Source organism: Danio aesculapii, chromosome 3 (genome assembly GCF_903798145.1).
Source record: "Danio aesculapii chromosome 3, fDanAes4.1, whole genome shotgun sequence".
NCBI classification, from domain to species: Eukaryota; Metazoa; Chordata; class Actinopteri; order Cypriniformes; family Danionidae; genus Danio; species Danio aesculapii.
Window position 1 is genome coordinate 28,453,043 of NC_079437.1, and position 16,933 is coordinate 28,469,975.

General features: G+C 36.1%; 1 protein-coding gene across 1 annotated transcript in view; it reads left to right on the plus strand.

Annotated features, from left to right (window-relative positions):
• Positions 1-16,933, plus strand: part of cacna1ia (calcium voltage-gated channel subunit alpha1 Ia) — a 284,961-nt gene that overhangs the window by 260,738 nt on the left and 7,290 nt on the right. Inside the window, exons 32-33 of the mRNA XM_056451129.1 lie at positions 11,945-12,091; positions 15,824-15,958. Of these exons, the coding sequence (XP_056307104.1) occupies positions 11,945-12,091; positions 15,824-15,958 (282 nt within the window). The remainder of the gene's footprint in view (positions 1-11,944; positions 12,092-15,823; positions 15,959-16,933) is intronic.

Genomic DNA, 16,933 nt, shown 5'->3' on the forward strand with positions numbered 1-16,933 from the left:
TGATTTGGGTCTGCTAAAAAGGACAAAAGAGGCATAATGAGGGGGAAGGAGAAGCCGCAGTATGAGACGTTTTCATTATAGAGCCTCAGCTTGGGTCCAGTCGCCATGGCAACTCATTTATGTCCGTCTGCAATGATCTCCTAGAAATGTAAACACACTAAACTACCATTAATCACTTTTTGTGATTAAGTTAAGGATCAAATGATTAACAGCTAAATCAAATCCATTAATGCAAACCAGAAAGGAAAAGTTCCACACAAGCACGGCTGAACTGCTAAAAACAGAGTACTGACAAATGTTATGGTGCATTCGTGCACGCACACACACACACACACGAACGGCATGATGACTCACTGTCAGGCAGCTATTGTGGAGCTATAATTGTCTTTACCTGTCCATTTTTAGCTTCTGCAGCAGATTATGTAACTGCCGAGAGAAGAGGAAAAGAGAGGAGGAGGACAGAGAGAGAAAGGAAAGGAATGCTAATTGAAGGGTTGAATTCATTGCTGTGTTAAGCGCATGGATTCAGTAGTGAACCTGGGTTTGTTTATGTGATTATGGTAAGCGTTTATACTTGCTCATGCACTCAGGTGTACAGTATATGGGCCTACAAATCGACACTTAACGCTCTGTAGAAAAAGCTCAGGTGGTTGCTGCAGCATTTTAATTCTACACAAAGGAGATGCAAATTTAGGACTGAAATACTGAAAAAAAAACATTTTTTGAACCTTCATAAAACATTGTAATTGGCCCCTTAATTAGCTTTATTTCAATTTGTTAATTTTTTTATGAGATGTTTAAGTAGTTTTAATAATAGGTTGTTTTCAATCATGTGGTTTTGGTGATGTGCAAAAGTAAAAATAAACTGAATGGGACTGAATGATGCCATTTATACCATATTTCAAAGTAGATATAAATAGAAAATAACCACATATGTTGGGCATGATCCTTAAATCGTGAAGAGGGCGGTGTTTTCTACTGACCTAAAATATATTTGCTTGTCATCGAGGCGGATGGTACTGTATAAGCTTATGTAGCTTCCAAATACTATAATGTTTGTAAGTATACTATAAATAATTACTTGAATTAAACTGTCGTAGTAATTATATTGGTACTGTGGTATGACAAAACTGTAGTAATAATCAAATTATTCAGCAGGCTTCAGTTATTATACACCATCACAACAGTATTCTGTAGCATTCATTAACAAAGAGTTGCACACATTATACACTTTACCATGTGCTTCAAAAACATGTAAACTATAGTTTTTCCTCACGTGGATATTCTATAGACATCACGAAATAATAAGCGTGGACGCATAGTCTACATTACTATTTATTAATTTTTATTAATTTATTATTAAATTAAAGTGCTCCACTATAAGAACCGTCTAGTCACAAGGGTTGCATTTCTTTTTTGTTCTGTTGATGAACTTACCATCAGCAAACATTCACCGCTGCTACATCTCGATGTTTACGTTATGGTTGTTTATTCTGCCAAAACGTCATTAAAGACTTGCATTATTGCAAAACAAGATAGAGATTTCATTACAGCGATTACATGCAGGGTGCATTATTTATATTTTTCTGGATTTTGTATAAAGTGTGGTGGTGCTTGCATCTGATTTTTAGCCTGTCATTGAGCAGACCACAGACGGTTGACGTTGTCCATCCACAAGATGGCGACAGAAACAGCATAATAAGCCTTTAAAGGAGGAAAAACACAAAGTAATTAACTACAGCTGATCAAATCATTATAAAACTGTTAAGTCGATCTCTCTCTTTTGTATGTTGTAGTGCTGTATTTATACCATAGTAATTGTAGTGTGTTGAGTGTGAGATGGGACTCACGTATTGGGAATGTATGTTTTTTGGGTTGGCCACTCTTTGTATAACCCTGAGTTACTTTTTGGTTGGCCATCTGTTTCTAACGAGTCTCCTGTTTTTGTTACCGCAGACTAGTTCAGTAAACAGAAAGAAAGAAGAAACGCCTGCATGTGTTTAGTGTTTTCCCTTATCGTAAACACAACAGTAATCTGTTATTGTTGGTGCTGCTTTGGCTTTTTCAGGGTTATTTATTGTGATATCGCAATTGCAACAGAGAAATACTGGGAAATCTCTGTATACTGATGGCATTTCATGCCGTTCAGCCTCAAAATCTTGAAATGTGAGCAAAATCACCTGTTTTGTCATAACTTTAGACATTACTCTAAAGAATCATTCAAATACTAGCTCCTAAGTGATGTTGGTGAATTAATAACGGCTTCTGCTGTTCTGACGTCAGCTGCAGATGTGTATAAATGGTGGTAGAAAGTTCCTCGTACAAAAGGGTTTTTAGACTCTGTGTTTGATATTCTATATACTGTATATATACATTTATTTATTTATTTTCCTAACTTTAACTTTAGTTTTGAATGTGTTAACCAACTATGGTAATTAAAACTAAAATAGAATTTTAAATTAAATTCTATTAAAATGTAACTTCATAATTATTAAAAGGGAAGAATAAATGCAACAAATTTGTCAAGGAATGTGACTTTTTGTAAATAAATATGTGCTAACATTTATTAAGTGGAAAAATGTCTACACACTACATGCTTCTGATGTGTAAAGTTAATTAAACTCTTTTGAAAACAAAAGCTGAAGAGCAAAATAGGATATATATACTCTAAAACTACTTAAATGTTTCCACTTGTTCTCACTGTGAAAAAAAACTATAGGGTTCAATTAAAACAATCCCACAGGACAGCATGCCAAGTATTATGCAAATACTTTCATTTATATGGTTATATGTAAGTGCAAACTCATAACTGGGAGTACTGTATTCCCAGAATGTGCTAAATCAGTACGGATTGTATTTGAAGCTGCTGGCAATATTTCAAGCAAATGCTCTTCAGAAGATCATCTCAGCGAATAGACACAAGATAGAAAAGTCTCTAAACCTCCTTTTTTGACACCCTCATGTCTCATAACTTCAGCTGTCTCAGTGCAGGCACACATGCACTGAAACTAGACCCAATGCTGGCGTTTGAGTGTTTGAATACAAAGATCTAAAGAGAAAGATCAGTGCCTGGAGGAAGTGATGTCCCATACCTGTTCAGGGTCCCGTGTAGATGCCGTGACAAACACATGAGCACAAAGGCACACAACACCACAGACTTTCTAGACAGCAGAGGCTTTCTATGCAGTGAGCTCAGTCCTTATCGTTACCTGCAGGCTCAGGGCTGAGAGATGGAGAGGGGGGCCAAAAGAGAGAGAGAGAGAGATGCGGAGACAGGAAAGAGGTGTGCATGACAGTCAGCAGAACAGGAATTGGGAAAACTAGTTTGACTTAAAGCACAAGCCGTGTCAGCAGACTGAAAGCATTTCATCTCATCAGAGAGAGATGAGCAGAACAGAAGAAGGTTAGAGAGTCCAGGAATGCAAATGTGTCTTAAATGAACTTCATTTTTGCTTAAGGTTTGTGTTCACAGATTGTCGACAGGAGTTTCCACAAAAATGAATTCCAAATGTATTTTAGTGGATATTAGCACTAAATCATGGATGGATGATACAAAAGTTAATATATGGATGGATATGCATACATACATACATACATACATACATACATACATACATACATACATACATACATACATACATACATACATACAGTACATACATACAGTACATACATAGAGTACATGTATAAGTGGATAGATAGATAGACAGATAGATAGATAGATAGATAGATAGATAGACAGACAGACAGACAGACAGACAGACAGACAGACAGACAGACAGACAGACAGACAGACAGATAGATAGATAGATAGATAGATAGATAGATAGATAGATAGATAGATAGATAGATAGATAGATAGATAGATAGATAGATAGATAGATAGATAGATAGATAGATAGATAGATTGATTGATTTCTTCTTAATTCTACACACATTACCCCATAATGACTATGTGAAAAAAGAGTTTTTCCAAGCATGAAGACAAAGGAATTGTCTGTAGACCTCTGAGACAGGATTGTCTCAAGCCACAAGGCTGGCTACAGGCAGGTTATAGAATAATTTCAGGCAGGTTATAGAATAATTTATCAACAAGGCTGGGGAAGGTTACAGAAAAACTTCTGCTGCTCTGAAAGTTCCAATGAGCACAGTGACCTCCATCATCCATAAGTGGAATATGTTTGAAACCACCAGAACTCTTCCTAGAGCTGGCCGGCCATCTAAGCTGAGTGATCGGGGGAGAAGGGCCTTAGTCAGAAGCCTCTCCCCGCCTGGAATTTGTCAAAATGCATCTGAAGGACTCTCAGACCATAAGAAACTAAATTGACTGGTCTGATGAGACTAAAACTGAACTCTTTGGAGTGAATGCCACGCATCACCAAGCTAGTACCATCCCTACAGTGAAGCATGGTGGTGGCAGCATCATGCTGTAGGGTTGTTTTTTAGCAGCATGAACCGGAAGACTAGTCAGGATAGATTGAAATATGAATGCAGCAATGTACAGAGACATCCTGAATGAAAACCTGCTTCAGAGTGCTCTTGACCTCAGACTGGGGCAACAGTTCATCTTCCAGCGGGAGAATGACCCAAAGTACACCTCCAAAATATCAATGGAGTGGCTTCACAACAACTCGTGAATGTCTTTGAGTGGCCCAGCCAGAACCTAGAACTTAATCCTATTGAACATCTCTGGAGAGACCTGAAAATGGCTGTACACTGTTGCTTCCCATCCAACCTGATAAAGCTTGAGAGGTACTGCAAAGAGGAATGGGCAAACATTCCCAAAGACAGGAGTGCCAAGCTTGTGACATCATATTCAAAAAGACTTGAGGCTGTAATTGCTGCCAAAGGTGCATCAACAAAGTGTTGAGCAAAGGCTGTGAATACTTATGCACATGTGATTTTTCAGCTTTTTTTATTTTTAATAAATTTGCAACAATTTCAAAAAATCTTTTTTCACATTGTCATTATGGGGTATTGTGTGTAGAATTTTGTGGAAATAAATGAATTTAATCCATTTTGCTATCAGGCAGTAACATAAATAAATGTGGAAAAAGTAAAGCGCTTTGAATACTTTCCGGATGCACTGTAAATGAATGGTAGATTGGATTAATGTTGGATGGTTGAATAGATAGATAAATAGAAATTATGATTTCACACAGTTTTTTTTATTTCACTGTTCTTAGAGTATTGATGCAAAGATAAGCTGCTGCCAAATGATATGGTGTTTCAGGCATACTGTTATGTGTTGCACCTTGCTAAAGCTTGATAAAACTGAGCAGCAGATTGTGAAAGAGAGGTTTGCGTCCCGAGTTCAAGCTTAGTTCAGTGTGTATTTATAACAGACCATATTTTAAATGCAGTGGGAAGTCGCCTCCCACTCTAGACAGCGCCTGTGAATTGTGCCTTGCGCACTGACACACTGACTGCAGCATTTCTGCTCAACAGCTCCTCTCATCCTCAAAGCACTTCAGCTTTTCTGGTCACATTCTGTGACATGGCCAAGTAAAGTAAGAAGATTTTCTGAAACATATGAGGCCGTTGAGTGTGTGTTTTGGATTTTTACAGTATCCATGAATGATGTGTAACAGAGAATCTCTGCATGGGATTGTATTTTTTTCCATGCTATTTTCCCGTGATAGTGTTGGTATGTGGTTTGAGTTGTGTTTTGCCTTTTGTTACTTCTGTTTGGTGTGGTTTCTGTCAAGGTTGTGCATCAATTCAGAACTAAACTGGGGCATGAAACAGGATAGACAATTAAGTTGAGACAGAAAATTTAAAAAAAACTGAATTCAAAGAAACTAATAAATCTATTTTTCAGTGCTTTAGAAAACCAAAGATGATCAAGACATGATTTGTTAACTTGATAAAGTCATTAGAAAAGTTGTAAATACCCTTTAAGTATTATAGGCTGTAAATGTATAGATAAAATGAGGCAGTAAAGACTCTGCAGGAAATAATTTTATTCGCAATAAATACTGTCCTATTCACTGTCAAAGTTGAAAATATCTGCACTGCTTTAGATATATATTTTCATTCATTCATTTACTTTCCTTTGGCTTTGTCCCTTGTTTATCAGGGGTCACCACAGCAGAATGAACCGCCAACTATTCCAGCATATGTTTTACGCAATGGATGACCTTCCAGCCGCAACCCAGTACTGGGAAAGAAATATGTATTTTAAGGAATACATTAATATTTTTAAATATATAAAAATACATTACAGTTGTTTTATTCGAATAAATAACATTTCACATTATAGCTATTTTGCTATATAATAGCTTACTGTTTTTGAAATATATATAGAATATCTTGTCTAAAATGTCTTGTCACAATACTGGAATTTCTATCTCTCTATTTATCAAATTTCTATCTATCAAAAAAAATATCTGATTTTTGGTACCATGGTGACGTCAAATTTAATTAATATAGTTACATGCACTTTTGTCATTCCAGTCTACATCACATTCACTCTTTAGGTAGCAACAGCTGTTTTTAAAATATGACGCTATTATTGTGAGTTAGAGCTAGAACTCAAGTGCAGGGAAAATCTGGGTGTTCATTATAAAAATAAAATAAAGGTAACAAAAACAACCCTGAGGGGAAAAACAATTAACAAAACAAACAAACAAGACAGGACTGGAAACTATACAGGAACAACGTACAACAAAAACTGGCACAGGACAGCAGACATGAGGAGACTATAAAGGAGAAATAATTAATTAACAGACAGGTGACCAGGATAAACTAATAATGGGTGAACAGGGAGGGACTAGACAATATACAGGAGCACATGACACAAAGAAACAACACAAGCCATGTGCTCATGTAAAACAGGACTAGAACACACATTAACCGTGTGTTAAACACAACACCAACACCAACAGAACGCAAGACACGATAAATGAAGACATTTACCATGCAGTCACATGCGGCATGCATGTTTCCGATCCCAACGAAAACTAAAACCAACTAGACTGGAGCCCTGAGACTGATAACACCATGCTGCGAACAAAGCAACCACACCAGGAAGAGAGCAAACATCCCGAGCACGCCCGGACCTCGCGTCCGCATCAAGCACATGGCCTGAGCGCAGCCAAGAAGGCACTCGTACAATGGCAAAGATAGACAATGGCGAGAAACATGAGTGCTCGACACGAGAAAACACGAGTCGAGCGCAACATAAGACAGGACTAGCGTCCGGACTCTGCCACCAAAACAAGAATTAACAAGACCAAAGTGGCAAAATGATGACAATTATATATATTTTTAAATATTATTATCTGTAGCTGCACTTAAAAATAAAAACAAATGTTATGAACCCTTTCATGTACAATTAATAGTATATTTACAATACTTTTGTAAATACAAAACATTAGAGCTAAGCCCTCAAGCAGAATTTTCATTTCGTATGTCGTTTGTACATTAAAATTCTTGCTTGTACACAGCAAGTGAATGGGATCCATTGTCGGTCTCATAGGAAACAGCATGTACTGATTAGGTCCCCAGCAACACATCATTTTCCTCATGATCAGCATTGTGCAAAACCACAGCTAAAGTTAGCAGAGGAGAAGCAGACAGAAAGAACGAGAGAACGTCTGGTCTCAGTATCGTTCACCACCGTCTCCGCTTGATTCATCTACCTGTAAAACACAACCTTCAGAAAACTGCAAATCCGGCAGCTGCCATTTTACGCTGAATTCACACCTGTTCGCAGCATGTGTTTAGTGATTTGCCACCAGGAAACCGCCAGTGCGCTCATTAAAAGAGAAGGTTTGGAGGTGTACACTCTTTTGCACTTAGATTTATGGAGACCTGCGATTCGAGCAAGCCATATGCTGAGACACCGATGCTCCCATATGCCGAAATGTCATTAAAACCACATCCCTGCCAATTATACAGCATTTCCCCATTCCGTCTGGCTGATACGAATTATGACCCGTGCTGGCACAGCTGAAACTATAACACCCATAAATGTGGCACAGGGTGTACAGAGCCGTATTGAAAATGATTGTTCTCTTACTACAGGCCATGGCCGAGCCGCCCCGTGAAATGGCCACAACCAGACCCGAGCGTGCCATTATCTCTGTGGGTCAGTGCTGAAACCGTAAATTGGTTACTTAAACCTCTGGACTAGAGAAGTGTGTTTGACGCTATAACAGCGCACAGGGCAAGGTGTTAATCTTCAGAGGATTATAACAACCTGTGAGGCCTTTAGTCTTGCAGTCAAACTCTTGTTTGAGCTGCTGAGGTGAATGTTATGGCACTTTGTTTGTGGGTTTTGTTTCCTGTACATACAAGAGACTGCTTGCTAATCATCAAGTGCACTCGGAAATAGCATGCAGGCTAGGCTGATAAATTTTCATCCAACTCAAATTGGTCATTTCAACTTAATTGTTTATTTGTGTAGGAAATCAACAGCGTTTGGCTCTCGCAAGGCTGGCATTGATGCAAAGAGGGCAATTACCTGGGGAAATAAATGGTTGTTATTAGATAACGCTACGTTATGATTGTGTTGGATTGATCCTCTGTTGGGCAAATGGAGTATTGAATGGTCAGATTTGTATGCGCTCTCCCTGAAATGTATGTTGTTGTGGAGCCGTACTTGCACAGTGTTGACTTCATCTTGATGTTAGCATTGAGTGAGGTGGCATTTAGGAGGGAGGCTAAAGTAGACGTTGATTGATGAGGGAGAAAGGATTTTGTTTACATGTTCAGGGCCTGCAGGTTGAGCCAAATCTGACAAACTTTTGCCTCAGACATGCTTTTAAAGTTTTAGCACCTTGAATTCATTTTCACAAAGGTTTTTGCTGAGCAGCTACAGTCTGTCTGTCTGTGTGTGTGTGTGGTGTGTGTGCGTGTGTGTGTGTGTGTGCGTGTGTGTGTGTGTGTGTGTGTGTGTGTGTGTGCAGGTTTAGCAAAGCACAGCTGCTCTTTGAAGTTCTGCTGCTAGACCTCTTCTCAAACGCCTTCATTAAGACCAGTCTTGAGACAGTGAAGGAGACCCTTTCTCTGACCCTACCCTCTCATTAATGTGTGTGTATATGTGTGCAGTTGGGTTGGAAATTTTATTTAATAGTAATGTGTGTGCGGTCAGTTGGGTAGTATATTCAATTTAATAGTACCACAGCCTTTGAAAATATGCTGTTATGGAGGCAGAATGGTTGTGCTGGTATTGGAATTTGTATGAATTTATGTATTCATTCATCGATCAAAATAGAAACAAAAACTAATGTAAACCATTAACAGAACCTGTAGAGGGTATCCAGTGATATTTATTCACCCTATTATTTAAGCATTTTATTTTACATGCGCATTTCCCACGATGCAAAATTTTTAAATGCAAATAATTAAATATATATCAATTTTATATCTATTTGCTTCATCCTGTAGGTTGTGTATACTATAATGTTGAGATGCCCAGATTCAACATGTAAATTGATCATTATTTTACATTTTTTCACCTTATGTTGCAGCTCTGAAGCTAAGTAAAGGTACTCAGGCCTTATTTACATGTTTTAATTTTAAAATGGATACGTTTTGCGATGGTTACGCCTTCCGTCCACACTACCCCAGAGTTTTTGAGCCCTGAAAATGGAGCGTTTTGGAAGTGCTGAAGAGGCCGTTTTGGGCCTGATCCATGCTACACGTCACACTTTTTTTAATGCATCACAAGCAACTGACAAACACAATATATATACCTCAAGGCTGATCATATAACTTCCACCTCCTCAAATTATTGTTAAAGCTGTTGTTGTTTTATTATTATTATTATTATTATTATTATTATTATTATTATTATTATTATTATTATTATTATCAGCATGATTATATTATAGTTGTCACGTTTTCTTGCCCAGCTCTTGATATTTTATTATTATTATTATTATTATTATTATTATTATTATTATTATTATTATTATTATTATTATTATGATTATTATCAGCCTGATTATATTATAGTTGTCACGTTTTCCTGCCCAGCTGTTGATCTTTTATTATTACTATTATTATTATTATTATTATTATTATTGATATTAATAATAATAATTCATCATACTATTAGTTAAATTCTTATTTTTAATATTGTTCTTTACTTCTATTTCTATTTCTATTATTCGTATATTATCATTATTATAGTAATGTTTTTTTCCTATTATTATTCTCATTGTTTTGTTTGCTGCACTCTATTTTTCGACTCCCTTTTCTTCCTTTCCTTTTCATCTACTCTTCCCCTTTTCTTTTTTTTCTCTTCTCTTCTTCTATTTCCTCTCTTTCCTCTTCTACTTACTATTATTATTATTAATAATAATAATAATTATCTTTATTTGTCCTCTTCCTAATTTCTCAACATCCCCTCGCCCCCTCACTATCATCTATAATATTATTACTTTTACTTTTGTTGTCATTATTATTATTACTGTTCTGACTCCCTGTTGTCTCCTCATTATCATTATTATAAGCATTTCTACCATTGTCATTATTAAGGTTGCTGTAGTTGTTGTAGTAGTAGTAGAAGTAATAGCAGTAGTCATTGTAGTAAAAATGATTGTAGTTGTAGTTGGGATTATTGAAGTAGTAGTTGTAGTAGTTTCTGTAGTAGTAGATGTCGTTGGTATAGTGGTATCAGAAGTAGTAAAGGTGTTGTAGTAATAGTAGTAGTCGTAGTCGGTGTGGTAGTATCAGAAGTAGTAGATGTTATCGATGTAGATATTGTAGTAGCAGTGATTGCTGTAGTAGTAATTTCTGTAGTAGTAATTGGTGTAGTACTTGTGATTTATTATTACTGTTCTTTTTACTGTCATTACTACTATCATACATTACAAGCATTGTTGTTGCTCCTTACCACTGACTTTCTTTCTGTTTTATTTATATCTATGATACTTGCTTCATTTATTGACTGTTATTGTCCCTTATGTATGTACTCTGACCTGTCCACCAAGCTACCTTTACATGCACACGCACACACACACACACACACACACACACACATACACACACACACACACACACACACACACACACACACACACACACACAGCACCCGCCAGTACCTGATTATATTGTTGTTTTTGTTGGTTTCATTGTCTTTGTATTTGTATGATTCCAATTTGTGTACCTTTTTGCATATTCTAATAATAATAAAAAAAAAAGATAGAGAAAAGATTAATTAAATATCACATTTAACAACTATATATCAAGGTATATCCTTGATGAACTTTCCGACGTGCGCTGCTCTCATCTAGGGTTTTGTGCTCAAAGCACCTGCTGACGTCCTGGAGCTCAGACGTGCGCATACGCTGCAGCGCCTGCCAAAGTGTGTGTGGTCATGTGATGTGCGTTTTCTGAGGTGTAGTGTGGACGGAGATCTTTTCAGATAAGCTAGATGAAACGGCAGTGTGGACGTGGATCGTTTTTGTTCTAAAATGCCATTTTAAAACTAAAACTTATTAGTGTAAATGGGGCATCAAAGTATCATAAAGTGCAGTGTGTAAACTAAACCACTGTTTAGTATATTGTGCTATAAACCACTGTGTGTTTTAATTAAAACCATTTCTTAAAATAATAGGGTTATGATATGAGCTTGAAATAACTGGAAGCAAATGATATTGGAAGCCTCATAGAGTACAAACAGTTGCTTCCACTCTTACAGAATATAAGTAGCCGATAATAATCTTACAAAATTGTTTAAAAAAAATCATTATACATTCCTATTGAATACATTTTAAAAGGTTATTCTATGTCAAGTCATTTGTCTTTCTGTAGTGTTTTATACAGTGCAGATTGTGTGAAGTCATACATAGTTTATTATGCATACTAAGTCATGCACTGCACTTGGTCATAGATTTTTGGAGAGCGTTCCCACATTCCCAAACCCCCAGTCCATGAGTTACTGTTAATAACTCTGTATTATTAACTCTGCTGATATGTCTTTGTATCCCAGGAGAACTTGTGGCTGGACAGTGTATCTCTACTCATCAAAGATTCATTTGAAGGAGAGATGCTGATGATTGACAACCTCTCTGGCTCCGTCTTCCATCATTACTCCTCTCCTCCTGTCTGCAAGGACTGCAGGACTCATCCACAAGAGGTACAGCTTCACAGTGTTCGTCACAAATGCACTCATGAGTATAGGCACGCTACTGTACGTTTACCTACCGACGTCCAAGCCCTTCAGAATTGAATAGAAAGTGGTTATTATATTGTTTTCAGAATGTGAATGTATAATGACAACCATGAACAGTTTGAATTTGACAGGATATGAAATCTTCTTCCTCAGTAGTTGGAAAAAATTGTTCAGGAAAATCTATCCTGCATCGATTCTGAGCTGAATTTTTAGGCGCTCTAGGCTTGTAAATCAAGCAAAGCTTTCCTACCTTTATTAATTATTGTTTATTAATTATTATAATTATTAATTATTTGAGCATAAAAGCACTATCTGCTGTTAAAAGGTAAGCACAGAATCGATTAAACAGAGAATATCAATGGATTTTTTTAAACATTTTTTGAGAATTGATGCAAAATTGATATTTAAACTTTTTTTTTTATTCTCGACTCTACATTTAGTTTTCACCACAGTTTTGGAAAATGCTCTTAAACTCCTAAATAAAACAAAATTTATGTATTCTATACTGTTTATTCGTATCATTTTGCAGCTTTTACTGTATATAAGACCTTTGCCCTTTGAAACTGATTACACCAACTATGTAGATGATACCTAAAGCTTTACAAAGCCTAAACAAACACAAAGTTTTAATGTCCAAGTTTGTCCATCAAAGCATTTTGGTCAGCTATGTTTTTTCACTTATTTTCAATGGGAGTGGCACATTTGCTAACAACGTACAAGTATGTGATGAGGCGCTAAGCGTTAATGAAAGTTCAATAAAACACAGCACTCATCAATGTCATTTTTGAACAAGCCACCAGGACCAGCTGCCCTGGTCAATTTGCTGCCCTAGGCCAGATTTACATGGTGCCCCTTACCTCACAGACCATTTCAGCAATAATCATTTTGTTCAAACATTTTTTAACAGAAACACTGATGAAGCAAATTATAATAACATCATAAAGATACAGTGGCTGAGAGAGCTTAAGGTGCTGCAATTTAAAAAAACATGTGCAATTATAAAAAGTGTTAGCAAATTCATCACAGCGCAAACACATTTTTTTCAAAACACAATACATTTTCTCACAGTGCAAACATTTTATGAAAACGCGCTGCATTTTCTAACAACACTTTGAAATTGTTGAAAATGCAGTGCTTATTTGTAAATTGTTTGCGTTGTAAGAAAATGCGGTGTGTATTTGTAAATTGTTTGCGTTGTAAGAAAATGCAGTGTGTATTTGTAAATTGTTTGCGTTGTAAGAAAATGCAGTGTGTTTTCGTAAATTGTTTGCGTGGTGAGAGAATGCAGTGCGTTTTCGTAAATTGTTTGTGCTGTGAGAAAATGCAGTGTGTATTTGTAAATTGTTTGTGCTGTGAGAAAATGCAGTGTGTATTTGTAAATTGTTTGCGTTGTAAGAAAATGCGGTGTGTATTTGTAAATTGTTTGCGTTGTAAGAAAATGCAGTGTGTTTTCGTAAATTGTTTGCGTGGTAAGAGAATGCAGTGCGTTTTCGTAAATTGTTTGTGCTGTGAGAAAATGCAGTGTGTATTTGTAAATTGTTTGCGTTGTAAGAAAATGCAGTGTGTATTTGTAAATTGTTTGCGTTGTAAGAAAATGCAGTGTGTTTTCGTAAATTGTTTGCGTTGTAAGAATGCAGTGCGTTTTCGTAAATTGTTTGTGCTGTGAGAAAAAACAGTGCGTTTTCATGAATTGTTTGCGTTATGAGAAAATGCAGCACATTGTTTTTATGTGTATGCGTTGTGGGGATTTGCAGCATGTGTGCTGTCAAATGGATGAAGGTTTTTTTCTTAATTTGCTGCCGTTTTTTTTTTTTGATTGCACGTGTTTTCTTAAAACGATGAGCTCTCTCTGCCACTGTATAAAGAAGATTATTGCAGAAGAAAACTATAGATACTACAAATAAAATAAGGTAACCTTTGTTAACATTCGCAAATATATTAACTAGAACAAACAATGACTGCACCCCTAGCACACCCCAAGCCTAATCTCTGCTGACTCCTGAAAACAACAAAGACCTACTCTTGCTACATCAAGCAAACTGGAAGATATATACTTGATTTGTTATTGCAGTAACATTACATTGTGCCAGCATTTTCAGCCTGACACAAATTGTCTGTGAAATTAGTAGTATAGTATTATAGTATAGTATTACATCTCTTTCATACAGTAGCAACTGAAGCATCTCACACTCAACAGAAAAAGAAAAAAGAATGCTGCTCCACATGAGCTCTCTCAGCCGCTCGCAGCTCTGCATTTTTAAAAGAGCGCTGGTGTTTTCAGCTGTGTAACTGCCCTTTGGTGGACACATAAACTTACTGTACACAGGCTCTCAGTTTGAAGCGTCTGACACAGGAAATCAACCTGACGTGAATAATTAAGCGAAACATCTTCTCATAGGATAGAGACATGCCGCCTCATGAATAATTATGAGACACTGATGAGTCATTGATGTCACTGGTGAGTCAACTTCTGATGGTGCTGATACAATGAAAAAGGAAGAAAGAAAAGTTAAAATTATTCTTTTTTATCCTACAGAACTAAAACTTTGGCTCGCAATAATTTTTAAGCCTAAATGAAAGTAAAACTGACTTTTTCAATTTTTTATTGTTTCTCAATCAATATAGCACCACATATGCAAAAAACAGGTGTATAGTTTGATAGTAATCTTAAATTTGATAAGCAGTCATGTCTTTTGATGAAGGTGAAGCCAATTTTGTCTCAAAAGAAATTAGAAACGCTTATGTATGCTTTTGTAAGTTCTCAATTAGATTATTGCCACTCATTCTTTATCGGTGCTTCTCAGTCATGTGTTTCTCATCAGCAGTTACTGCAAAATGCTGCAGCTTGAGTTCTTTATAGGAAGTATACTGCACATCAGAACTGCCTCAACTTTGTCTATTATTAAATCTACTCCTAAAACTTTTCTCATTGGCATTTGATAGTTTTTTGACTTGATTTTAGTGAATCTTCTCTATTTCCAGTGTGTTTTATTGTTCCTACTTCTATTGTATACAAACTTGTTGACTTGTCTTTGCTTGTTATACTCTGTTCAGCACTTTGATTGACAGTGGTTGTTTTAAATGTGCTATACACTACAAATACAAAATGTTTTGTACTTTTTGTCTTAAAAAACAATTGGCTACACCTTGTTTGAAATAAGGTTAAAAACTAAAGCTGTTGCACTATAGCACATCATTTGATATACACACACTCACACAGAATCTCCCACTGAATCTTGATGGGTGTCCTGTCACTGTGACCGACAGGACAGCTAGTAATTCAAGCGGTAATTCAAGCTGTAACCTCCACACCTGTCATTCCCGCCATTCTGCCAGCCTGCCAACAATGTCAGTCCATCAGTCTGTTTTCCCTCCCCTGTCTCTGCTCTCCATACATCTCTGATTTGCAGGCTCCTCTCTCCCACTCACCCTGTTTGACTCTAAACGGCTTTCTTCTTGAATTACCCAGATTTCGTTTTTGGAAAGTCATCATCACGTTGTCAGACATAAAACATGCTATCTATAACAATTGCAAGGTCTCTTTTGACACTTTCACCACTCCATATTCACACTCTGCTAACTCCAAAAAGCCATTGGACTGGTGTATGCAGTAGTAGAAAATTCAAAAAGATCTTCTGATTTGAATGCTTGAAGCTCCTCTTAGTTCTTATGGCTATAAATTGTGGCCCACAGCAGATCCACATGGCTGAACTGGAGCAGGCGTCTTTGAGGTCGGAGCAGCTCTCAGATAAGTCATCCTCGCCAGCGCTGCCCGATGACCTCAGCCTGGACGAGCAGAGCGTCTACCAGATGGCTGCCAAAGAGGGCAAGGTGAACTTTCTCACAGAAAGATGATCTTGTCTTCCCTCCCACAATTATTTTAGCATCCATCTATACTTTGACATGTTCAAATCTGTTTCAAAAGGGGATGCCCTGATATTAAGAGCCTTGCTAATATTGGTGGCATCACTTTATTTTGACCACATTTGAAATTCTGTTGACTACATCTAACTTTGCTACAGTGTGTTTATTAGGAGTTATTAAAATATTGGTCAACTTTCACTTTTAATATCTGCTAAAACAATACCTTTATGGCCTATCAACAGATATTTAACTTAATGTTTGGATCTTTTAAAGTACATAAACTTATTCTGCAAACCCTAATCCTTTACCGAACCTAATTAGTTGATGGAAAGTGGCTTAAATTTGTCAACAGAACGTCAAAAAAGCGATGATTAAATTAACCAGTAATAGCTAATATTAAAGTGATGTATTGGTTTGACTAAATAATGAAAAAATTGTTTTTGTCTATACTGTATATTGGTTTAAGTATATATATATATATATATATATATATATATATATATATATATATATATATATATATATATATATATATATATATATATATATATATATATATATATATAGTCTAAGTTATTTGTTTATATATTAAATACCCAATTATAAATTATATACCCAATTTTTTTAAGATGTACTAAAAATGTGTTTTTATTGTAATATTTCACAAAATTATTGTTAAAATAAACTATTAGTGTGTTTATTGTTAAAAAATATAAAAAATACAGCCTTTTCGTATCTTTATCCCCCCCCCCCCCCCCAAAAAAAAAAATTTATCTTGTGAAATATTATTACAAATAAAAAAACTGTATTTTATAGTACACCGTAAAAAAATTGGGTCACAGTTTATTTTGTTACAGTTCTCACTATTTATAACCCATCTTTTTATGTTTATTAATAGTTATAAAGGTAAAAGTTGGTAAAACTAATAAGTATGATTAATTT